Source organism: Magnolia sinica, chromosome 12 (genome assembly GCF_029962835.1).
Source record: "Magnolia sinica isolate HGM2019 chromosome 12, MsV1, whole genome shotgun sequence".
Taxonomy (NCBI): Eukaryota; Viridiplantae; Streptophyta; class Magnoliopsida; order Magnoliales; family Magnoliaceae; genus Magnolia; species Magnolia sinica.
The window spans coordinates 45784290-45811845 of NC_080584.1; the positions used below are offsets into that span (position 1 = coordinate 45784290).

The window sequence follows — 27556 nt, forward strand, 5'->3', positions numbered from 1 at the left end:
TTGCGAGGTATGCCTATTTTTAGGTTCTGATGGTCCGGATCACTTTCACCTCTGATCGGGTCTTCTCTGGTCTCTCTTCGCCATGAAAGTGTCCGCGACCTACTCTACATCATGGGGGAATTGCACAATCCGAATGACATCCTTTGGAAAGTAAAAGTGTCGAAAGGACATGTGAATGTAGTCTTTTCCTGATCTTCTAGGGCGATCTCTATCTGGTTGTAGCCTGAATACCTGTTAAGGAAGCAATAATAAGAGTGTCCCGTTAATCTTTTTAAAATATTATCAACAAAAGGCAAAGGAAAATGGTCATTACTCATGACGGTATTCGATTTCTGATAGTCATTGCACATTCTCCAACCAGTAGTGATTCTATTTAGCACGAGTTCATTATCCGCATTGGCTACGATGGTAATCCCAAACTTCTTGGGTACAACCTGAGTCGAGCTTACCTATTAGCTATCGGATATTGGGTATATGATACCCATATCCAATAGCTTTAACACCTCGGCCTTAACCACTTCATTAATATTTGAATGTAGACGGCATTGTGGTTGTCTAGATATTTTGGCATTATCCTCAAGGTGAATGCGATGAGTATAAATCAAATGGTTGATTCCTTTGAGGTCCATAATCGTCTATCCAATGGCTCTTTTATGTTCTTTGAGAGTAGAAATCAACATACTCTCATGTTCCTTGTCCAAGTGGGATGAAATTATCACTGGATATGTCTCATCTTGACCTAAATAAGTACATTGAATATCGGCATACAAAGGTTTTAAGTTAAGCTTTGGTGCTTTGACACTAGACAATAGAAGCTTTGAGTTGAGATTATCTTTCAAATTCAGGCCTCCATCTGTTAGTTTCAAGTACCAGCGTAGCATCAAGGCATCCATCTCTCTAATCATGTCATCATCCAAGTTAGTGGAGTAGGCCAAGCATGTCTCTAAATTGTCCGAGTTCAAAGTCAAACTTGACTTATCTTCCACTAACAAATCTATCACGTTAATTTTATTGATGTTATCACCATCCTCTTGTTATTTGCTACATTGGATGGATGACTTATATAAATGATTAATAGGAGATTTAGTTTCATTCATTTTAGGTACTGATGGTTAGATTAAATTTAGAATTATTTATAGCTATGATGTTGCTGAATAATATTTGATATTCTAGTTGAATAAGGTTCCAAATAGATGGACATAATTTAGTTTTGGAATTTCATTGTGTGGTTTTGAATGTACTGAAAAAATGGTATTAGAACGGACATGTGATTGTGAGGATGTGTGGATGTTAATGTGGTGAAAATCTAGATTGCATTAAATTGTGCCTTCTATCAATTGTATGATAAGTGAAATCATGTATACTTTGTATACAAGTTATGGACTCTAACTCAGGTATAAGGGTACACACTCTATATACAAATTGTTGGACGTGACAAGTCATGTATTTTTATTGAATCTGCAGCGGAAGACGTTTTTCATAAGGTTTTATTTTATTATTATTATTTATTTATTTCTATTTTTGTATGCACACAGTTCACACTCCCTGGTGAATGGCACTCGCAGTGGTGCGAACCAATCCTAGGTAGCTGTAATGCGAAGCCTGACATTCTACTAGAATCCTAAAGAGTTTCAAAGCAATTGACTCTTCTGACGGATAGGAACCTTCCATTGCAGTCAATCTTCTATATATCTTGTTGCCCGCAAACTGCAGTTATGCGTCTCACAAATTGAATGTGGAAGTAATTGCTACTTCAATCCTAGACCCTTAATACCAATGATAGAGAAGGAGATTACTATTTAGTTGTTTTCACTATTAGACAAACGATAATCACATTTCACTTCAATAGGAAATGCACCATTAGGGAACATACAAATCCTACAACTATGCAAAAGAAAAGCGAACAAGGGATACAAATAATAGCCCATGTAAGCTCTCTCATAAATGCAAGACGAGATGATCAGCTGCAGTGATGGACCAACGATGCCTCATGGTGAATGAAGGTTGGAATTGGATCGTTCAACCGACACAAATACCGGCCAGAAGTTATGAGCGTTTATTTATGGGGGAAAGAAAAGAAAGTACAAGGACCGTCTTCATCTTCAGTTCTTAGTAAGAGGAGGCGGGCCACTATCATCATGCCACTTATCCAAGCGTTGTATGGCAGCTTCAACCTGAAATTCAAATCAAACAAACTTGTAGTTAGTAGATCTTTCCCACCCAACTCTTCTATACCCTGAAATTTCTATACCCTGAAATTAGTATATCTGCGTCACGTCTAAACATGTTCATTGCACATGCTACAGGAATCTCTACCTGTGAAGATGAGGATGAGGATGCCTCAGAAATCTTCGTTACGGGAATAACCCAGTCCATCCATATGGTGATCTATGAGTAGATATTTAGGGGAAGATGTGCACCAGTGGTATACATTCAATGGAGGAAAAATCGAAAATGTAATGGCTAGAAGCTTAGAACCATCCAGTGGCCCATTGAATATGGAGCATTGCTCTTTTTTTGCTTCATTCACTTGGCCATCAAATTCAGATTGTGGTCTGGGTCCTTACTCATGCGAAGGTGGTAGATTCTTAAGAGTTTCAACATGAGGTCATGGGTTCGAGTACCCATTGTGGTGTGAATGTGAGAGTGTGTTGTGGGGTGTGAGTGCCTGGTGTGAATTTGAGACTGTGTTGTGGGGTGTGAGTGCCCGTGTAAAAAATAAAAAATAAAAAGTTCAGACTGGTCCATCCACAATGGGGACATGGATTGAATGGTTAAGATCTCAATGATTAACGATAAATTAAGGATTGTTCTTTTAGGAATACAGATCTTTCATATTGATAATGATGATATTAAAACAATGAAAAGCAATTGCACTTGGAATAATTTTTCATTTTCCTCTAACAAGCATAGAAAAATGTTACCTGCTTTTTTGGTATGCAATTTACAATAAATGGTCTGTACATGCCAATACATCCAAATTGCATCAATTGCTTTAAAGAAAGTAAATTCATTGTCCTATGAAATCAACATTGGGAAAGATGATACGGCATGATTTGTTGAGTAGATCTCTCTCCATGCACAACTTAGTTTAAATAAGAGAATTAAATGATCCTTTGGCAATGTCAAAAGCACCTAACCACTGATCTGATGGCCCCAACATCAAAGGACCATGCACAGAATCTCCTGAATTGAAGGACCCTAACCTTTGTAAGTAGAAACGGGTTAAAAAGACAAAAGTCTAAAGTTGGATGGCTTAAGCATCAATATTTAGTAATTTTTGTAGTGCAGAGACGGTGGGGTTCGTCATATCAATGGTCTAGACTCTTTAGTCCTAGGAGAGCTTTACTTACAATTAATATAAATAAACCCTTCATCATTTCTCATAAATAGTCCGTAATGGCAAAATGTGTGGTTTTTACCTCTTCTTTTTTCTTTCTTTTTTTCTCCTTTTCCCCCTTTTTTTTTTCCCCTTGAGTGTGGGTGTGGGCTCCGTTATTTTCCCTTTTTTGAGCTAGGGTCTTTCTCACCTTCTAAGAAGAAGAAAAAAAAAAAAAAACAGAGGTCTGGAATGCAACTACTGGCAAAATAAACTTTCCTTTTATTCCTTTTAATGAAAATATGTTTTTCATCAAGATAAATTCACGAGATGAAAGAGGTTCGTTGACAAAGTTGTCATAACGGTCTGTCCGGGATGGTCTCTTTCACTCGTTATACGTTTAAGAGAGGTGATTTGGTACAAGCACGACCACTGCATTTTTATTTTCTATTATAATGGAGAGAAGATCTGAAGAACTGTACTGTGGCGGGGATGTTTCCCATCAAAGATTGTTGTACTTAGGATTAGTTTTAATGCCGTATATGATTGGCATGGGTGTGAACAGCCAGTCATTGATGAGCTACGCAAAAACAGATTGATCAAAAACAAAAGTTGACAACCAACTCAAGTTTTGTCAAATCATTTCATATCCTACCGACTAAACTCAACAGTTTCCAACTGTAACCCAGATAGCTAGGTAACGCAGAGAGGAACGTAATGAGGTCAATCCCCATCTTCCTCAGGGGATATATACTCCGAATACACCGAGCTTTCTAGACTCCTCACAAAGTTTCCTCAAATCCACAAGGGATAAAAGTAAAAATAATTTCTAGAAAATTTGAAATAAATTAATTGATCATTATTATATAATTTAAAAAAAAAAAAAAAAAAAAAAACAAAAAAAAACAAAATTACACTCCTTTAAGTAATGAGCTCAAACCTAAGATGAAGTTTTAGACTCGAACTCCAACTCAAACACCCTAAAAAGGTTTACTTACAATAAATAGTAAAGTTACTATTTATAAACAGTCTCCATTCCAACTAGGCTTCATGGTTTTTGACCAAAAATAGTAAGTCTCCATTTTGGCCCAAATCATGTTATTCTCCTAATTTTTCTAAGCCCTTTTCATGTTGGGTAGGACTCCTACAACCCTGAAGATCAAAAGTTATACTCCAACTAAAGCTTGCTATTTATAATAAAAACGAAAATAAAAAGAACTTTTGATTTGATGGAATCTCGCATAGCGGGGTTGACCGGCTAAAGTAGCTTCTCTCACACCAAAATCATATATGATACATCGAAAATCTCATCCTGGTTTGCGAGATACGACGGTTCTAATGGTTTGAATAATTTCTGCCTCCGATCGGGGTCCATCTTTGCCATGAAAGTGTCTGCGACTCTCTACATCAGTATTTTAGCTGACCATCAGTTGAAGACTAAAAACAAATGGATTTACATCCAACATTGCAGCACACGTATGCTCATATATAGTCCATACAAAGCTACACACATATGTACCTGCACACGTGTCTAGTTCTTGCCTTAAATTTGAAACATGTGATATGCATATCTATGATCCAAAACTCTCCACTTAACATAAGCTCCATAAATGCAACATATCCCAAAAATCGAACGACCACAAAGTTCCCACCATACAGAGAAGAGAAAAAGATAGACACCTTGGCATAGTGTGACAGATTATATGAACGCAGTTATAAATTATTCAGAATGATGAGACCATCCACAATCAGTGAAACCAATTAAATTCAAGAGAGGCTTGCCAACATAGCTTCAGTTGTTAAGAATGAACATATAAGCCAGATCAACAAACGACCCACATTACTCCATCAAATATGCAAATCAAATCTATATGGAAGTGCTTATCAAAAGCACACCCAGATCCATAGCTCAAGTGGTAAACTGAGTGAAAGATACCTCGTTTCAACACTGAGGTCTTGGTATCGAAGTGCTTATTAAAAGCAAAGCGTAGATTGCAGGACATGGAAGTAGTTTTTCCACATCCAATAGTCGCACCACTAGATAAGGGGCGATTCCCATAACAAGTGATCAACGCGTTGTAATGCAGAAATTAGTTTTTATCCACTGGCCTCTAGGATGCGGAAATAAATTTTTTGCACCTACGAAATGTATCTTCACCATGTGCATTGCCCTAAAGTTTCTTTTGCCAAAATAATTTTCCTACTCTTACAATTTATTTCTTAGTTTTTTAGTTGCTTTTATCTTCTTTGTTAATGTTACTTGGTTTATTATATTCTTTTAATTGGCTCCTTCTATAAGAGATTCTAACAAGTTTTATTATAAATAAAGAAGCCTCTCAAGACACAACAGTTTAGTCTCTCCACCCTATGTATTCTTTTGTCACTTTCTTCACGTCTAATTAATTAATCAGGGGTAGAGAGAGGGATTGTCATTCATACGGATGAGAACCTTACATTTGATCCCCAAGCTGAAAAGTTAGTAGGAAAAGATGTAGAATTATCACACTCGGAAGGCAGTTGGAAGAAGTAACAGTGTGCAATGTGCACAGCCTTGGTCTGCCACATGATGATGTGGGCGATGATTCCAAGATGAAAAAATCTCCTCTCGACAACATGCTTCATTAGAGAATCTCTATAAAAGATACAACATCAACCCCTTTTATTACCACAACTGATGAGCTGGTGATGTAGAGCAGGTCGCGGACAGTTACATGGCCAAGATGGATCAGAAAAGGACCGGTCGACGACAGAAGTGATCCAGACCATCAAACCTTAAACCGGGCGTATCTTGCAATCCGGAATGAGTTATCTGACGTAAAATATATGATTTTGAGGTAGAACGAGCTACTAAAGCCAACCAACCCTGCTACCCCGGGTTGCGCAGCCCGAGATTGCAAAAAACCCCTGGATCGACGGTCGTTTCCCTGTTTTAATTTCGTTTTTACTATAAATAGTAAGTTTTAGTTTGATTATAACTCTTCATCCGTCGGGCTTTAAGAGTTGCGCCCAACGTGAAAAGAGCTTAGAATAATTAGGAGAACGGTTTGGTGAAGCCAAATAGGACACTTACTATTTTTGGCCGAAAACCTTGCGCACTAGTAGACATCACGACCGTCTATAAATAGTAAGTTTACTATTTATAGTAAGTCGCGGATTCTAAGAGTTTGAGTTGTAGTTTGATTCTGATTTCTTTCTCATTGCTTGGTACCCCTATTTAAAGGGTTGTGAACTTGTTTTTATTCATCAATTAATCAATTTCGAATTTATTAGAATTTATTTCTATTTTCTGTTTTCTTTCCTCGTGGATTCGAGAAGTCTCTGTGAGGAGTCCAGAGAAGCTCCATGGATTCGGAGTAGTTATCCTCATCACGTTCATCCCTGCGTCAGCTGGGTAGGCTCAATGGGTGGGCTAACACTCCAAGCCTAAAACTGCTGAGTATGGGTGCAAGTAAATGAGTGTGTGGCTGCGCTTGGCTATTAATTGGAACCTGATTAACAATATGGTCGGATGTAATTATACCTTTGCTTATACCTGAACCTCACCTACACTCGCTGGTGCATGTGTTTATATAGACACTCCAATCAATTTATAATTAATGGTTACTAATTAATAAAAATAGTTAGCACTTTTTAATTCATAAAACACTATGAAAAAGTATGATGGTCCAATGTTATAGGATAAGCTTACTCTACTAGGCCACTTTGCATGTGTGGCCCATTGTAGGGTGTTTGATCGGTATTATATATATACCATCCAATCCATTCAAGAACGTTGTCCCACGATGAAAGTGGACTGAAAAGTTTAGGCCTATCCAACTATTATTTTAACCACCTACTGACTTTGGAGAATTTTGGACAGTTATCCATTGTTATTTATCGTATGACCCACCTAATGATTTGCTTGTCATGATTTTTAGGGCATGGCATCATCATGATTGGATGCATTTGATGTGTGGGTGGTGGTACATGCAAGTAGATGCGTAGGGACTTTTTTTTTTCTTTCTTTCTTTGAAATTCCAATTCATAAATGGTAGTATGGCTGGACTTTTTGTACATGTTGGTGACTCATATTGGGCAGCATCTAGCAGATGAATTATGTGATTTATGCTTCTAAACCTGGGATAAAAAGACGAAGATAATGACAATGATGCTGATGATGGAACCCACAATGTTGGTGATAGAGTTACAATTTGGACTTAATTGTTTGAAATTCTCCTTTGTGTCCTTGCCTTTGAAATGTGGCACATTCCAACCTTTCTGTTTGACCAGTAGATGATGAAAAAAAAAAAAAAACAAACAAAGAAAAATAAATGCACCACAAACAAGGGGATGAATGGGGTTTTATGCCCAACGAACTTCTACAAGCACCTATCTCCCAAATCTACCATGCATCAAGTGGCCACACCATGTCAATGACCAACTCATGAAGTAGGTGTGAAAAGAAAATACAGGTTAAAGATCTCGTGTTAGTTCGCCTGTAAACAGTAATCTGCTTAGCCCACTCTTGTAGTAGGAATAATATCTACACGCCTACATCTGCCAGCATGGCAGAAGTGACCCAGCCATCAGTTGTGTCTGACCGTGTTGATGTTCTCAGCCAAAGTCAATCTGTCCAGCCCAGCCCGGTGGGCCAAGATGTTACAAACAATCAGAAGGTAACGAGCCTTCGGCAAATTACTTACATTTAAACCGAACACTTCTTTTGTAAACTGCGGTCCAACTGATTTTAGGGCCAGAGCATAAACATAGTGCTATGAATGTCCTATCATGGTACGTGTGGGTTGTAGATGAGTTGCTTTTTACACGTGTCTTCAGTTGGCTAATCTCCCAATCACAATATTATTTTTCTTTCAAATAGTAATTAATAGAATGAATGAAAATTGTTTGAGATAAATACCTCTTTATTCCAATCTGCTCGGAATGTGACCCACAATAGGATTAGGGTTTGCATCACGGTACCACCTATCATACCCGTCCATATTCCCTGTCCACACCCATACAACTACATCAAGCCCTTCAAACAGTAGTATACATATGAAAAATAAGAAAAGAAAGATAGATGAGGATTTCCTTCATCTATGGTTAGCCATGGCCTAAATACCCAGAAAGGGCCACCCCAAGTGAACTTGCACAAGTGCCAACGTCCAATACATGTGAGAAATCCCATTCACTCATCGTGTGGTCAATCTAACCATACAAAGTTGCTGGTCACACTATTAGTCAATCCAAACCATCATCGGTCAGATTTCAACTATAATTGAAGTCTTGCCGATTTCCCGGGAAACGGATTGGCTACTCCCCCTGCCACCAGCCAATGGCTGGTGGTCGGTGCTCTGTGGGCCCCACCATGATGTATGTGTTTCATCCATGCGGTGCCCTGTGGGCCCCACCATGATGTATGTGTTTCATCCATGCCGTCCATCTATTTTTCCAAATCCTTTTATGATATGAGACCAAAAATGAGGTATATCTCAATCTCAATTGGAAACAACGTTCAATAAGCTTTGACCATTAAAAACCTTCCCGGGGCCATAAAAGTTTTGGATCAAGCTGATCTTTGTTTTACCCCTTCATCTGGGCCTGTATGACCTAATCAACAGATTAGATGTCCAATAAACAGTACATTGGGCCTTAGAAGGATTTTAATTGTGGATATCAAATCACTACTGTTTTCCTGTGGTGTGGTCCAGATGAGATTTATATACCTCTCATTTTTGGGATCAACCTCTAGAATGATCTGTAAAAATGGATGAACGGAATGGATGAAACACATACATCATGGTGGGGCCTACATAGCACCGACCAACAGCCACCGGGTTGGCGGCAGTGGGAGTAGCCAATCCGTTTCCCATTTCCTGAGTCATGAGACTGACTGTCTAAACAGTGATCCATCACCGATTCTGGGTGTCTGCCACTCAATCATCAAGTTCTATTGGAGTATCAAACAACCAGGTCGGTTCCTGGAACAACCTGAGTGTGGGACGCACTGCCGTATATAAATGGCATCCAAACCGTCCAGGTTGCTCTAGCATGTCTGAACACTGTAAAATCAAGCCCAAGGTACCATCAGGTTGGCCACCACTTTTGGTTGTCCGTTGGTTTCTATGGTGTGGCCCACATGAATATTGGATCATTTTGATTTTTGGAAATGCGGGTTATATAAGGTGGGAAGCCGGCTGTCAAACTTCCGCCAAGCTACCATCACGAGTATGATGTGGATGACCAGATTTTCATACGACACCGACAGAAACCAACCTCAATCCTCGGCAATGTCATCCACACGATGCTCATCTACATCCATATCGTATGTGGCCGTTGCGGGATGTGAACCATATTTCTCATACGTGCCAACATTACCTTTCATGGATTAAAATTCAAGTCCTTGAGCTTAGGCTCTAATCTTAAAGGAATCAATTATAAACTCTCTATGTTGAAATTAGGCTACAGCTTAGAAGGATGATCCTTTGCATCTCATGGCCCCCACCATCAATGGGCCACGGTGAAAACTTGATATAGAGCAGGTCGCCGACACTTTCATCGCCAAGATGGACAGAAAAGGCCTGGTTGACCACATTAATGCTCCGAACTGTCAAAACTTAAAATGAACATAACTCGCAATGAACTAGCTACTTTAGACGCCCAACTAGCTACGTGGTTGCCCACGCTGAATTTGCAAATAGATCGACGATGGAATTCCTATTTTAATTCCGTTTTTACTATTTATAGTAAGCTTTAGTTTGGTTATATATCTTCATCTGTTAAGTTTTAGGAGTTGCGTCCAACATGAAAAGTTCTTAAAATAATTAGAAGTATAGCATGGTTGAGCCAAATAGGACACTTATTTTTGGCCAAAACCCATAAGGTCTAGTGGAAATCACGACCGTCTATAAATAGTAAGTTTACAATTTATAGTAAGTCGCGATTTCTAGGAGTTTTAGTTATAATATGATTCTGAAATCTCTCCCTAGGGTTCGTATTCGATGATTATGTATTAATTAGATGAACCCGTGTGAAGATAAAGAGTAGATAAGTTGATTAATAAAAGTCTTGAAAGATACCTTTGCTCCGAGGTCGAACTTGAAGCCGAGCAGCGCACCTAATGGAATCCCGATTATGTAATAGCATCCCACATTTACGAAAGCCACGAATGTTTGCCATCCACAGCCGACAGCAACACCTTACATAGTGATTGAAAATGAAAAGAAAGAAAATCTTGTTTTATGCGCATTTTAATATAAGTATTTAGAAAATGAAATTTAAGTAAAGGTTCAAGTGATTCCTAACCAGACAAGACGGGTTGGACACCGTTGAGGATGAGCGTTATGCAGAGCAATGGGCAAAGATCTGATACTGCATTCGCTACGGCTTCTCCTTCTGTGAAGGCATAGCTGATGACCTTGCGTAGAGCTAGGACGACCGAGGCTACTATTACGGAAATTATGAAAGAAGTTAAGGTTACAATCACGACGGAGAATGATGCTGACTTGGGATTCCTTGCACCTAACTCATTGCTCACTCGCACGCTGCCGATAAAATAAAAATTACAATGAGAGAGAGAGAGAGAGAGAGAGAGAGAGAGAGAGCAACAAATTAACAAAAATTCACCAAAAATTAGATAGTGGTATTTCGAACTGCATTAATGAGGCATGTAAGCTTGTGTATAAACCATAAACTAACGTCACTGCATAGACCATTTGCATTCATGAGGTGATGATGTCCATAAATTTTGGACCAACCTAGAAATTGGCCCCATCCCAAAAAATGGAATTGATCGGATGGTTGTGATTTTCCAATCAATATCTTACTTTCCAGAATCTGTCAAAGTTACCATCAACGTATGTTTTTTTTATATATCAGATGATGGAGAATGGTCTGTTAGTGCAACTTCTACGCTGAAGATAATTTGAGAGATGGTCCAGCAATAGCATGGTCGAGTTTGATCAGCATGTACCCCTTATGCGAATTATAGTTCATCCAAAGGATTATTGGTATCAATCAACTTCCCAAAATGAATAAAGACCAAATTAAAAAATAAAAAATGACCTCCACCAAATTTTCACACTTAGAAGAGTCGAGCTTTTGAGTTTGTAGCGAAAATCATCTAGGGGTAGTACTGCATAAAACGTGCAGCATATATATATATGCTCAGTTGTGCACCAGTTCGTACGGAACTGGTGCGAACTTTTTTGAGAACATACCATATGTGATGTGATTTCAAAATCTAAACGGCCCAAGTGAAGCAGCACCTCATGAAACCCTTAAGGCCCAATTTTAACTTTGATCCAAAACTTTGGTGGGTGATGAAAAATGAAAACAGTTTCATCCCTTGATTTGCATCTCTTTGTTATGGCCCACCATAATTTTAGATCAGGGTGAAAATTTGTCCATTGGGGTTTCATGGGATTCCGCATCACATGGACCATATAGATTAGACGCCCATGACACGTGTGCAAAGGTGAGCAGGTGAGCATAGCATTGAAAATTTCGAACCAAGTCGGATCGGGTTGGGTATGATTCGGATCGAATCTTATGTTTTATTTTTATTTTTTTTGAAAATTAAAAAAATAAAAATAAAAAAAAATGATTTTCACTGTTAAAAAATTCGTAGGGCCCACCATAATGTTTATTTTCTATCCAATCTGTTAATAAGGTCACAACTACATGGATGAAGCGGAAAAACAAATTCCATATTGATCCGAAACTTCTGTGACCCCTAAAAGAGTTTCAATGGTAGACATTCAACCCCCCACTACTTTTTACAGGGTGGTCCACTTGATCTTTATATCTGTCTTATTTTTTGGCTCAAGCCTTGAGACGAGCCCGCCAAATGGATGGACAATTTGGATATAACACATACCTCATGATGGGACCCATAGAACTTGCTGACTTCACCAACTGGCCTAGTGCGTGGTACACCTGCCAATCCGCTTCCTTTCTTGGGACGCGGGTTTCTTGCCAAAGCCTTTGGCAGGAAGTTCCTACACAAGGATGCTATGTGGGGCCCAATTCAATGTATATGAGAAATCCATTCCATCCATCTATTTTGCAAGTTCATTTTAGGACGTGCCACCAAAAATGAGATGGATACAAAACTCAACTGGGCCATACAAGAATAAATAGTGGGAATTAAGCTAGCACCATTGAAGCATTCCTATGAACATAAAAGTTTTGTATCAGGCTATTTTTCTAGTTTCTTCACTTCATCCCATTGGGAATGACCTTATAAATGGATTGTATAGCATAAAACATCAATGGGTAGCCTAGGAAAGTTTCGACGGTAGGAATTTCTTTCCCTAATTTTCCCTCTCGTGTGACTCACTTTAGTTTTGTATCATTCTCATTTTTGGTGGCACGTCCTTAAATGAGCTCGTAAAACCGATGGACATAATGAATTTCTCACATACATTGAAGTGGGCCTCAATGGCATCCTTGCGCAGGAACTTCTTGCGAAAGGCTTTCGCACGAAATCCACGTCCCCTTTCTTATGTCAGAGCTCGGTGCTCGATGCACCTTGAGCCATGTGTGGAGAGGACAGATAGGCTACTCCCCCTACCACTCGCCATTGGTTGGTGGTCGGTGCTCTATGGACCCCACCATGATATATTTATTTCATCCATGCCATCCATGTATTTTTCTAGATCATTTTATGGTATTAAACCAAAAATAAGGTATATCCCAATCTCAAATGGACAACACTACAAGAAATAATGTTGAACGAACATTGTGTGGATCGGATCGGATCGGATCGGTCCGGATTGGCCACTGATCCGAACTCGATTCAATGTACGGTAGGATCTGAGTGGGCCTACTCGATCCGACTAGATCCTGGCCTTCGATTCTGTCACGCCCAAAACTTGAAAACCTGGCTCACAAAATTCTCGATTACCAAATCCGACGCCGACAGCCTCCGTAGAACCCCATTCTTGACTCTCAGCACCCATTTACTAGGTTCTGATCCTGGGATCCTAGAAGGAGGATTTCAAATATGATTTGATTTGTAATGAGCATAACCATAAGCATAACCCACGAACAATAACCATCACAAAATCCACTATGATCAAAAACTTTGAGTACAATGCGTATGAAAGGAAAATACAATATAATGAAAGTAACAAAAATTCCAGAAGCTCGACTGCACACTCCAACCGCGGCAAGACTATGGCTGCGTCCTAGCGTCATCTGCACGCATCAATCATGCATAAGCTTATATAAAGCTTAGAGGGTGGTGTAAGTGTGTGCGTAATGTGCACGTGCTCAGAATGCAATGTCAGAGTAATGCATAATCATGCTGATGGGTACATGAATGCAATCAGCCGTACCAAGGCTATGCGGTGCAAGATATGAATGTTGTCGGCCATACCAAGACCATGCGATGCGAGATGCAACTCGAGTATGCCAATCCTCATCCAAATCCTCATACAGCTCATCAAATATCAATGCAGTTCTCATTTTGGATAATTGCCGGGGTCTACTACACTCTAGCCAACTTGTCGCCCCTATCCTAATGCACAACTGAGAGAGTGGAAGAGACCTCACTATCCGCCTGTCAATATCGGGCTCGGCTTGTCGATAGCGGACCTATTCCTCAAGCTGGTCAAACTCAACCTAGAAATTACCCCCTCACTTAGGCAAGTAAGGTCACACCCCTTTTCAACTGACCACGACACAGTGGGAGACGCGACTTACTGGTATAACGACCCTCGCACGCTCATGTATCCACTTAGTCTCGACGTTGGAGTCATCCTCTAGTACCATCGAGTTTAGAATTTTTCACTCAGGGACATCTATGATGCCCCGATGCTAGAAACAGTATTTTCAATATCCAAATTCGGTCATCCATAATGTGTTTGTGGAGGCTATGGCCCTGATGTTGCTAGTGCATACAGTAATCACAATCACACAAATGTAAAGTGTTGATTCATGCAGTCAAATCATACATCAATCCTACGCATACCGCGCGCTCATGTGGGATAACTCCGCCTATCAGGGAGTTTCCTAAAGCACCTGCACTATGGCATATGCAATGGTCAGTCACATCTCATAACAAACATACAGATGATGCGAATGGCATGTATCATGATGCTATGCTGTCACAAACTCATAATTGGCAACGGTAGCCGGTATCGACAATCGGCACCAATAATCGGCATCAACAATCAACCTCGACACAAGGCAGGGTCCATAGATGGATAGCCGATGATAGATCAATTAAAATCAATGGGGCCCAATCATTTGGGTTAACCCACTAGAGAATGATAAGTAAGAGCTTAACAAGGCCTAAGGGAAGGTCACAATGTGGACGTCCAACCATCATTGGCCATCAATGTGGACCTTTAACCAACATTGCTCCCAAGAAATGACACTCATAGGGCCAATCGGATAAGGGCCCACGGCCTAGCACAAGAGCCTAATATACATCATCATGGGCCTCAATTACATCAAACGGGACGAATCAAGTGGGCCGATTAAATGGGCCGATACAAATGGGTCGAATCGATGGGCCGAGTCGAATGAGTCGAGTCGAATGGGCTGAGTCAAATATGTCGAGCCGAATGGGCCGAGTCGAATAGGCTGGGTCGAATGGGTTGAATCAAATGAGCCGAATCAAGGTCGAATCAATTGGGCCTATCAAATGGGCCAAATCGATTGGGCCTAAAAAATGGGCCTATATAAATGGGCCGTATCAATTGGGCCGGTCAAATGGGCCTAATACATATCACTATGGGCCTTTACCCATGGGCTTCAAATATATCACAATGGGCCTAAACCCATGGGCCCCGAATACGTTATATTAGGTCTCTCAAATACAACAAGTAGACTGCACTAGTTGGGCCGCACCATTCATCCAACTATAGAGATCATTTTAAAGCACTATCCAAACAATGAATCAGATCAAAAGATCACCGGGACCATACCACAAATAGCAGTGGTGATAATGATCCCATAGTTAAAAATTTAGAGGGAAAACAAATACCATATTAGCCCAAAACTTCTGTAACCCAAAAGAGGTTTCAATGGTGGGTGTTCAATTCACTATTTTCTGTGGTGTGGTCCATCTAATATCTGGATCTACCTTATTTCTCCTTCCCAAGCACTGGTGCAAGCTAGCCAAATGGATGGATGGCTTAGATATGTCACATACATTAGCGGTGGGTCTCGCCCGTCCAGCGCACTGGATGGTGTGGCAAGACCCATACATCATGGTGGCCCACACAATTGGATGGACGGCTAGACACAAACATCAAGGTGGGCCACTGCACGGACGGTGCAGGTACACACGTACCATGGTGGGATCGTACATGGCAGATGAAACACGTACACTATGGTGGGTTCCACCAGATAGACGGACGGCTGGAAGGGAGCTTCCACGTGCAGTAGGGTGTTGCTGCTGCAGCTGGCCCATCATCAAGGTAGATGGACGGCTTGATGAAACATATATCTCATGGTAGAGCCCACAGATGGGTGGTTGGCATGGATGAAACCATGCATCACGTGTGGCCATCCAACACCGTCTAGAAGTGGACGGTGTGGATACAACACATATGCTAGCAGTGGGTCCCACATAGGTGGGCCATCCCACCTCCCTTTCTCTCATTATATATATATATATATATATATATATATATATATATATATATATATATATATATATATATATATATATATAAACATCACTAAATGCCCACCGTCCAGACTCTCTGCAAATTATATAATAAAATATATATAGTATATATATATAGTACATACCATATTATACATAATATAGTATTATGTATATATATATATATATACATACATATATATATATATATATATATATATATAAATATATATATATATATATATATATATATATATATATATATATATATATATATATATACATATGATTATTATTATTATTGTTATATTATTATTTTATTTTTATTTTTTTGGTCCAGTCTAACGTCCAACCCCGGACGGGTGGCCTGCTTATGAACAGAGAGGTGGGTCTCCACCGTCCCGTCCCTGGACAGTGAATAAAATACTTTCATCACGGTGGTCCCACATCTAATGGGCCACACGTGTTGGATCAAGGTGATATTTGTATTTACCTCCGTCTAGGCCTCATAAATTAAGGTGGGATTTCCACCGTCTAAGGTGTGGATCTAAACCGTTCTTTGAGGTGGACCGCAATGGGAAAATAGAGAGAGAGAGAGAGAGAGAGAGAGAGAGAGAGAGAGAAACAATGATGGAGGGACCCTGCCACTATGGGCCCCTCATGTTTACAATACATACATCATAATGGGTCCCACGTATAAGTGGGCCCTCAAATGCAAATCGACGGTAGATCACCCACCTATCGGCCTCTTTCTTGGTCCATTAGCCTCCGTAGCTCCTATGCTCAACTTTTGACGATGGATGATGGAGTTTTGATGGTAGAGATGAGAGATGAGAGGGTGGGCCACACTTGTTGTTTTGGGAGAGCTTAGGAAGGCTTGGACGTGGGTGTTGCTTGGGAGGTTTAAGAGATGAGAGAGAGAGAGAGAGAGAGAGAGAGAGAGAGAGGATGGGATGACATGGATGGGTGTTGTAAAGAAGGGAATGGGGAGGTAAGGTCTTGTTTGAAACTTTTGTAAAAGAGGGATAGGTAGGGGAGAGAGTTGACTTTGCGGAGAAAGAGGGATGGGTGTTGGTACTTGAGGTATAAAGTGTACTTGACTTGTACTTGACATTGATTGATTGATTGATGGGACATGTTGTAGAGATTCTCTCAAAATTCGCAACGCGCGGCATTTCTTCGGAATAAACGCGGGCTCACATCTTCTGACGTGGGTATCGGATCGATGCACAGTCATGGCGACGGCGCGGTCGCAGGAATACAAGTTTCAGTCGAGCCGACTTTGGTATGCAGGACTCGACTTAGAATCACGTGCAAATGTCGAATATGGGTCGAGGATTGCCGGAATTCGACCGGAAGGACCGTGGAAGCCTATGGAACGGTACGGTCTAGGATACAGGCCTTACAGATTCAGATCAGATCAGGTCGGATTCTGCCCAGCTCTGTGTGTGTGTGTGTGTGTGTGTGTGTGTGCGCGTGCATATATATAGGGTTGAAAGTTGGGCGGGTTCCCAACCGACCCATAACTGACCCGACATTAGGTTGGGCTTGGGCAGGATGTATTGGGTTTGGTCTCGGGCTTGGGCCATACAAGCACCAACCTGATAAAACTTGGGTTGGGCTCGGGTTGAGGTCTCGGGCTGCCCGAACCAACCCGAACCCGAGCAATATATAAGTTCCTTATGAATTAATTATAATTGAGTAAAGATTGTCTATATTGAAGGCGCAAGAAATTCCAATGCCGTCGGGTTTCATTGGTCCACATCGTTTCCAATGACGCAAGCTAATAAGATACGCTAGATTTCTCTCCCAAATAGATTGCTTAATACACAAAATGAATTTTAAAAGTGTAGTTGTCCTATATTTTAGCTTGTTTGTTTAGAAAAAAAAATGAACTTCTTTACAGTAAATAACTACATATATAATTAATAAAATTATAGGTAAAAAAAAAAAAAAAAAAGATGTATATTGAAAATATAATACACTAATGTAATAATGAAAATATTAGCATATATATCTATCCGGCCAACCTGACTGAGCCCCGCTTTGGTTGGCCTTGGGTTAGGGTTGAGGTATAGGAACCTTAGGTTGGCCTAGGGTTGGTGCTCTCTCTCTCTCTCTCTCTCTCTCTCTATATATATATATATATTTCGGTCATACTCACTCCACTGGATGGTCTGAATTTCCTCGTGCATGGTTGGAGAGTCACTGCCATATTTTGGAGGGAAATCAATGGGCACTTTTGCATAAAAGTGGAAGAGGAGTTAACTCACCTCGCAGCCGCGTTGAATCCAACGGAAATCATAAAAACCCAGCCGTTGATTGTCATGCTGCACCAAAAAATCATTTGTCTCTTTTTAGCCACATGCACGAACTTGTTTAGATAGTAATGACAACAATAAAAGCAGTGACAATGATAACTAATGTAACACTAATAATGCCTATCATATTAAATACATTTCCAACATTTCCAATGTACACCAGAATTGCTTTAGACTCTTTTTACCCTCAATATTAATACTAACAACATTGGTTAAGGGAGGGTAAATTTGTCATAAAGATATAATTTCTTGACAGAGAAGGGGTTGAGAATTTTATCCCCTCCCTTTCACTTATTTTAATATACAGTGTATACTACACGACTTCTATGAAACCCTTAAACCTTTCTTATTTCTTCTCTCTTGACAGATGCAAAAAAGGGTCTGATCAATGAGACTATAATAGCAATAGACTGCGTGGGCTACATTTGTGAGTGTGTGACATATATTGTATATCTAATTCAATACTTGAGAGGATAGAAGAAGTTAGAGGGCCACAGTAACGGAAAACAGTGAGGATGAGCTACCAACCATTTCCTTTTTCTTCTCTTTGTGCAGGATGAAAGCAAATTGCCTGTGACCTCAGCCACAAAGATATCCCTGTGCCCGGGGCTATGTGGGGCCCACGGAGATGTCCATAACAAATCTACTCCGTCTATCTATTTTGCAAGACCACTAAGAGTTTAAAAATCAGGCAGATCTAAAATTCATATGGCCCATACCACACAAAACAGTAGGGATTGAACGCTGAGGTATGACAGAAGTTCTGTATCATGATGATATTTGTGGTACAGTTTATCTGCAGTTGTAATCCTATGAACTGTTTGGATGGCAAATAAACATCATGGTCAACTCCAGGAATGTTTCAAAAGTGAATGTTTCCGTTCCTACTATTTCGTTTGGTGTGGCCCACCTGAGTTTTAGATCCACTTGATGTTTAGCATATTTCCCAATCGTAGTCTTTTAAAATAGAAGGACAGAGTGGATTTGTTGAAGATATATCTCTGTGGACCCACACAGCCCAGAGCACAGGTATATCTGTGTGCCCTCCCAGGTAGAACCCACCTGGTCTTTAATCTCCTTTTCTCCGTCTCTCCAGCCTCTGTATCTCTTATTTTCTATCCCCACCTTGCTCCACAATCCATGGCATGTGCCATACTCAAAATTGAGTAGCACACATGCTGTTGGAGATCTGGAGCATTTATAACGAGTTATGAAACTGTGAACAATATCTGAACCAAAATTAATGTTGGTCAACTGATCGGTCAGACCGCTCTTTCTCGAGAAAATTTGCATTAAGAAGGCAACATGCAACCGCCGTAATTCAACCCACATGTAGATCTCGTTAGATGGGTATACCATCCTTATTTTAGGTATATTGCATGTCCATGGCATGCACTTTAAATGCAGATCTTTCAAAATGTCCCATGCATGAGATGAAAATGGAGGCAAATCCAAAGCACAAATAGATCACACTAATATAAATACGGAGAGTTAAATGGCTACCGTAAAAAACTTCCAGGGTCTGTTTGGGCGGTGGTATTAGAAGGAATTAGGTGGGATGGGATTCATCTGAAAGCTGGGAATTACATTAAATAGAATTGCATTGGGTCCTGTGCCAATTTCACTCAATGTTAGTAAGTTGTTGTAGGTAGCACCATGATGTGTGGGCTATATCCACACCGTCCACCCATTTATCAAGATTATTTTAGAGCTGTGGGCTAAAAAATTAGGTAAATCTAATGCTCAAGTGGACCCCACCATAGAAAGCAACAGGGATTGAATACTTACCGTTGAAAACTTCTTTAGGGCCACATAGGTTTTGGATCTATCTCATTTTTAGGCCCATGCCATAAAATGAGGTTACAAAACAAATGAATAGTTTGGATATAACACATGTGTGTTATTCTCAGTAATTTCAAATGATGGTGGGTATATCCATTCAATGTACCACCGTATTATCAACAAAGCAGGCCAGACAATCCCTGCCATGGGTAATAATTATGTTTTTTGAATCCCATCCCACCTAATCCCTTCCGATCCCACCGCCCAAACAGACCCCTAGTGAGCCATAGAACTTTTGGACCAAGATGATATTTGTATTTTCCTTTCATCCATGTCTGTGTGGGTATATGAACAGGTTGGATGAAAATAAACAACAGTGTACTTAAGGTTTAATCTTTTAATGGCAGACGTAGTCATTCTCTTCCTTTGGATGGTGTGGTCCACATGACCTTGGATTAGCCTCCAGCTTTTAATCATATTGTAAAATGAGCTGGTAAAATGGATGGACGGCGTGGATCAGACATATACATCACGGTGGGACCCAGTGTTTATCCTCACGCAATCCTTGAACACATTTCTAGGGCGCAAATCCTCCAAATGGTGAAAAGTAATCGTCATGGATTTACCACCATTTAAGGTGTAAATTGAAAAAAAAAACAAAAACCTACAAAAGGTACTCTTACGAATGAATGGACAATACGGCAGTGAGTACCACTTTCGCTCTCTTTTAGACCACCGTACTTTTATCATACTTTTCCTTGTCACGTGCCTAATATGTCACACGTACGAGAGCTCCAAGCCGTTCCTTTTTTTTTTTCGACGACACGTAGATTCCTCGTGATATTAGTTGACCATGTACGAATAGCTTGGACACAGACGTAATAATCAACGTTCGATGTGCGTCTGCGACTCACACTATTTGCTTACCGAAATGAAGTTTTAAACAGGGAATCTAGGAATCCTCTGACTTGCAGCTTGGATCTCACATGTGACTAGCGCTGGCACGTGCCAGTGGTGAATATCAGAACTCATACAAGTGGACGCGGATTAGATACTGACAGGTTGAGTTGCGAGACTCGCTGCTGAAGTGACGTCACCAACTTCCGTGGGCCACACCATGATGTATGTTTTATATGCATACTGTCCATACATTTGGAAAGATCATATGAGGGCATTATTCAAAGAATGAGTCAGATCCAAAGCTCGAGTGGACCCCACCACAGAAATTACTGGGGAGAGTGACGCCCACCATTAAAAAGTTCTAACGGCCACGAAAGTTTTCAGTCAAGCTGATATACGTAAACAGGTTGGATCTCAAATAAACATCATGGTGGACCTTTGGAAGGCTTCAACGGTGGGCGTCACCCTCTCCACTATTTTCTGTGGTGGGGTCCACTCCAGCCTTGGATTTGCCTCATTCTTTGTATCATGCCCTAAAATGATCTCTCGAAATGTATGGACGGTGTGGATACAAAACATACATCATGGTAGGGCCCACATGACTTGGTTACGTCACTTAAGTAGCCAGTCTAGCCACCACCCTGCCAGTAGCTAATCCGCGTCCCACACGAGTGTACTTCTCATCCTCTTCATTATTCGAATTCGCGTAGCCATCATCATCATTAATTAGACGAAATTAAAATAAAAAAAACAAAAAGATAAAAACGGCTGGATTCCACTACCATGTGGCACTGCATGATTCATCGGCATTTGCGCTAATTCGGACGGTCTAAATCTTGGGCCCCACATGGTGAATGGATCATATATAGGGAAACGGATTGGCTACTCCCCCTGCTACCAGCCCCGTGGCTGATGGTCGGTGCGCTGTGGGCCCCAACATGATGTATGTGTTTCATCCATTCCATACATCCATTTTTATGGATCATATTAGGAGTTGATCCCAAAAATGAGAGGGATATAAATCTCAGGTGGACCACACCACAGGAAAATAATAGTTATTGGATATCCACCATTAAAATCCTCTTAAGGCCCACTGTACGCTTATTTGACATCCAATCTGTTAATTAGGTCATAAAGGCCCAGATGAAGGGAAAAAACAAAGATCAACTTAATCCAAAACTTTTAATGCCCCATAAAGTTTTTAATCGTCGACGCTCATTCAATACTGTTTCCTGTAATGTTGCCCACTTTAGACTGGGATTTACCTATTTTTGGACCGATTAAATAAAATGATACGAAAAAATAGATGGACGGCATGGATGAAACACATACATCATGGTGGGCCACGTCCCACCGACCATCAGCCATTGGCTGGTGGCAGGGGGAGTAGCCAATCCGTTTCCCACATATAGTGGGAAAATCACATCGATTGGATGTTCCAAAGGTCGGCCATAAAATGGATGGCAGAGAAAATTCAAGGTAAATGGTCCAAACCATGGAGATCCATGTGGATGGATCATGGACCGAGGGTTTTATTATTATTATTTTTTTTTTTTGTGAATGACAGAGAATTACATTGATGGGATGATCTTAACTATCCTGTCCCCACGGTGCAGATCAATGGACCGTGAAATGAAAATGATGAACGGTCCAAATTCAGGAGGGATATATTTAAGATGTCTAGCTGATCAAGTTGTTTTTCAACCCATGATATATCGACGGTGGGCCCTGATTGGTACAGTCTAGATTGATATGCATGGACGGAGAGATTGAACCATTCATTAGCTGAAACACGTGACCATGCGCCATATCTTTGCTAGATTAGCCCATTTAAGCATGCCATTCCCAGTAAGAATGAAAGAATGCCAGTCCTATGGCCCACCCAATGACTGGTCCTTCTTGATTCATGCGGCCATGGGCGCGGATTAGCCACCGACAGGTTGAGCACCGAGACTCACTACTGAAGTGACGTCACCAAGTTCCGTGGCCCCACCATGATGTATGTTCTGTTTCCAAGCCTTTCGTTAATTTGCAGAGATAATTTTAGGGCCAAAGAATGAGTTAAATGACCCTACCATTAAAAACTTATAAAAGTCCACAAAAGTTTTACATCAAGCTGATATTTATGTTTTCCCTTCACGTCTTTTTTAATTTTTAAATAGTTGTATTTCAAATAAACTTTATGGTAAGCCTTAAGGATAGTTTCAACGGTGGAAATCACTCTCCCTGTGATTTTTTGTGGTGGGGTCCAGTACGACTTTCTATCTGCCTCATTCTTTAGCTCGATATCTCAGAATGAAAGGACGGGGTGGGGTGGATACAATGCATCAGAATGAGGCCTACATAACCTGGTGACGTCAGTAGCCGACTCGCTACTCAGCTTGCTAGTATCGTTCTGCGTCCATGCTCACAAATAGGAAGCAGATTGATTGGCTGGTGTACAACACACCAGCTATATAGCAGTTGTATGTACGTGTTGATGGGCACTGACACTCCTCGAGCTCCAAGTTGTATAAGCTGTATGAACGTTTCAAAGGAGATCAAAAGCTTGCATAAACTCCATTGCCAAAATAATGAATCATAACCAAAGTAGGTCACACCACTGGTAACAGCGGAGAATGATTTTCACTGTTAAACAATTTATAAAGTCCACCCTAATGTTTATTTTCCATTCAAATAGTTCAAAGACCTAAATTAAGAGGAAAAACAAATTTTATATTAGTCCAAAACTTAAAACTCTAAAAGGGTTTTAATAGCAGACGTTCAATCCCTAACCCTATTGCTTTTTGCAATGTGGTCTATTTGATAGATCTGTCTTATTTTTCGTCTCAAGTTTTAAGACAAGCTCGCCAAATGAATAAACAGTTTAGATATAATAAATATCTCATGATCAAACCCACAAAACTTGGTGGTAAACATAGCAGCTATACATGTGATGTAAGGTACACTAGCAAATCCGCTTCAAGCGGACTGGTTGGTGTTCCTCAGACGCTATGTGTTATTGTATTGACGTCAGCAAGTTCATCGAGTCTATCATGAAGTAGTGTTATATCCAAACTGTAGATATAACTATCAAGTGGACCACACTCCAAAAAAAAAACGTGGAGGATTAAACGTCTACCAATGAAATCTTTTCTTGGGTCACTTACGTTTTGGATCAATATGAAATTTGTTTTTCCTCTTCATCAAAGTTTTTGTGACCCCGTGAATAGTTGGAAAATAATAATTATGGTGGGCCCGATGAACGTTTTAATGATGAAAATCATTACCTCTGCTGCTATTTGTGGCATGGTCCATGTAATACCTGGATGTGATTTATTTTTTTGAATAATGATCCAAATGATCTCTTAAAATAGATGAAAAGGGTAGATATAATAAATGGGGCCATGTAAGTTTGATCTCCTTTGAACCCTTTAAACCGTTGGTACAACTCGGAGCTCGACGAACGTCAGGGCTCGTCTTCGCACGACACGTACGTACCTACAGCAGCTGTGTAGCTGGCGTGTGGTACACCAGCCAATCCGCTTCCTCACAAATGGGTCCACGTGTCCCAGTAATCGTCTGTTCGATCTCTCCCACTACTGAATCACGTCAGTATTTTTCCGAGACACCACTGAAACAACGATGGAGAAACAACGATAGAGAAAACCAAACACCAACCAAGCAAAAGAGATGGTTACCATATAGCGAGAGAATCCAAGGCCAGCTCAGGATTCTTCAGCAGCCCGGCCAGCAAAACCAGTATCTGGTAATACCATGCCTCCAAGCACAACATCACTGCCGATGCCGCCGACAATTTCAAGAACTCAGGCAGCCCCAAAAACGCCTGCAGCGAAAAACCTGTCCATGTGTACTTGCACCGCTCGCTCTTTAATATATACACGAACTGGGCAGCGACCAAGATCCAATTTGAGAAGCTCAATAACAAGGACGCACCGAGCAACCCGAGGCCGATCTTATACACTGCCAGCCAACTCAAGAGGAGGTGTAAGGCAAATGTCCCAATTGAGATATAGGCGCTCGGGGCGATAATGCTCTGAGCTTGCAAGAACTTCTGTATAGGGAAGTTGGCAGCGTATGCATATATCTGAGGGATGAGGCCATAGACGAAGATTGCAGCAGCAGAGGCAATCGTCGAGGACTCTCCGAGGAGTATTAAAATAGGTTTAGAGAAAATATAAAATATGGTAAGTGGGACTGCTGTTGCCATTAGGAGGATGGTCGATCTCTGGAGATAGACGCCGAGCATGTCGTATTTGTGGGCCCCATAGGCTTGGCCACATAGGGTTTCAACTGCACTTCCCATTCCAAGCTGTATATATAAGAGAAATGGTGGAAAAAGATCATGACTCTATGTAACTTAATTTTATACCATTATTCTAAAATGGCATCTAATAACTTATGTTTTAGCATCTTTATGTCCTAACTAAGGTTGATGTGCTTTGATAACCATTGGAAAATTACACATGGAAGTAAATTATTAAATAAATAAAAGATGAAAAGAGAGGGGTATTGCACCATAAGGCCATAGGCGAAGACTTGGATGCCGTTGTTGCCGAGAGAGGCTGCAGCCAGCTCAAGATTACCAAGGTGGCCGGAGAAGATCTGCGTGGACATAGACATTACATAATTGATCATGTACACTGCGACAGCCGGGGCAGCGAGGTGGAACAAGAGCTTTAGTTCTATGACGGTGGCGTAGCGGAGGCGGTTGAAGTATGGTACTTGGATGTCTGATAGGACGCTTTCGAGCCCATGACTTGATCGGTGATCATTGGTCAGTAACGACGGAGATGGCGGTGATGAAGGTGATGGTGGGTCATTTGTAGTTAGGAGGGCCTGATCAAGCTTTTCTGATAGAGAATCCATGTGGTGATGTAGTGAGAGTGACAAGGAAATAACAGTGGTGTATATGAAGGCAGGGAAGGAGCACTAGGTTGGTGGTTTGTAAGAAGGTTATGGGAACTTGTGGTATATGTTGATTACATAGTGGGAAAACGAAATCTTATCCTACTAGTTTATTAGGGCGTGTTTGGCCGGACCGATACCATGGGATTAGGTGGGATGAAATGGTTTTTAAGGTAATGATGGTGGTGACAGTGTTTGTTTGCTAATCGCGTGAGTTTGTGATAGCCCGTGGGATATGTAAGGTGTTTGGATGGTCACAAATGGATGGGTTTGCATCTCCACGGCTTCCCATGATGTGCCCCACTCACTATTTTATAGCTGCCTAAAAACAACTTTATGACTAAATGTAGGCCGCTGAAAATGATGGATCGAATAGATATCTCATTGATATTTTGGTGGGCCCTATACAATGGTGAAATCTTATATTTCGAGATTTACAGAATCCAGTCACTGTTAAACGATATATAACCCTCGTACAACGTCTCTGTTCCATCTCCAGCCTCCCGCCAAACACGCTATTAATGTGTTGACCTTACGTGTGCAAGAACCAAACAGTGGTTTCGGTTGTCCTCCACGGGCGTGGATTAAATACTGACAAGGTCTGTAGCGAAATTGCTACCGTCCATGATGTATGTGTTGTATCTCTACCGTCCAATCATTTGTAGAAATCGTTTCATAGCATTAGAAAAAGAGTGATATTGGTATAAAGTTCAAGTGGACCCACCACAGGGAACCGTGGGATCAGTCACACCCACCGTTGAAACACTTACAGGGCCTACCATGATGTATTTTTTTAGATCCAACGTATTTATAAATAAACATAGAAATAGATGAAGTGAAAACAAAAATATAAGCTTGATCGGAAACTTCTGTAGCCCCTAAGAAGTTTTGAACGGTGTATGTCATTGTTCCCACTGTTTTCTATGGTGGGGTCCACTTGAACTTTAGATTTATCTCATTATTTTAATCATGCCATAAAACGATCTCTCTAAATGGATGGACAGTATGGATATAACACATGCATCATGGTGGGGCACACAGAGCTTGTAACGTCACTTCGGTAGCGATTTGGATACTGACCATGTCATTATCTAATCCGCGCCCGTCTTCCACCTCTTGTGCCCCACCTGTGTTAGATCTAAGACACTTGTTAGGGGCGTCCGACAGTCAAGACTATTTTCTCATAAATCAGGACGGTGGGACGGTTAGGCAGCAACAAACGCATAAAATAGGGAATTTTTAAAGAGAAATTGTTGGATCGTTGATTTTCACTGTACATGTGTAGCCAATGGTGGATTGACCGTATGAGTGTAGACCACCTGGTCTGAGATAAAGTTACATTTTTTTTTTAAAATTTATTTATTTATTTTACAGAGACACCTGATCCCAATGTCAAGTTGCATTTTTTTACAGGGACACGAGATCCTAACTGAGATCAAGTTACATTTTTTTTATAGGGACGCATGATCCTAAGATCAAGGTGTGTGTATATATATATATACAGAGACAGGAGATCCTAGCTGAGATCAAGTTACATTTTTTTATAGGGACGCATGATCCTAAGATCAAGGTGTGTGTGTGTATATAATTCCCTTCAAAGTCACTATTGTAGGGTTCAAGTTGGTTTGGTAGCTACTCTACTTCCAAAAACCAAGGGGGAATATTTGGTAACACAATATTACATAGCTTGATGCTGTTAGTACCAGTGTTCAAAATATTGGTACC

General features: G+C 40.6%; 1 protein-coding gene across 1 annotated transcript; it reads right to left on the minus strand.

Annotated features, from left to right (window-relative positions):
* Positions 1 to 1792: 1792 nt before the first annotated feature.
* Positions 1793 to 25859, minus strand: LOC131221297 (protein DETOXIFICATION 40-like). Its single transcript, XM_058216506.1, has 7 exons — positions 25442 to 25859; positions 24604 to 25235; positions 18194 to 18250; positions 10604 to 10842; positions 10378 to 10496; positions 8217 to 8303; positions 1793 to 2174 (listed from the first exon to the last, which is right to left on the minus strand). The coding sequence occupies exons 1-7, from the start codon at positions 25790 to 25792 to the stop codon at positions 2103 to 2105; spliced, it is 1557 nt and encodes a 518-aa protein (XP_058072489.1). The 5' UTR covers positions 25793 to 25859; the 3' UTR covers positions 1793 to 2102.
* Between the last annotated feature and the right edge of the window lie 1697 nt (positions 25860 to 27556).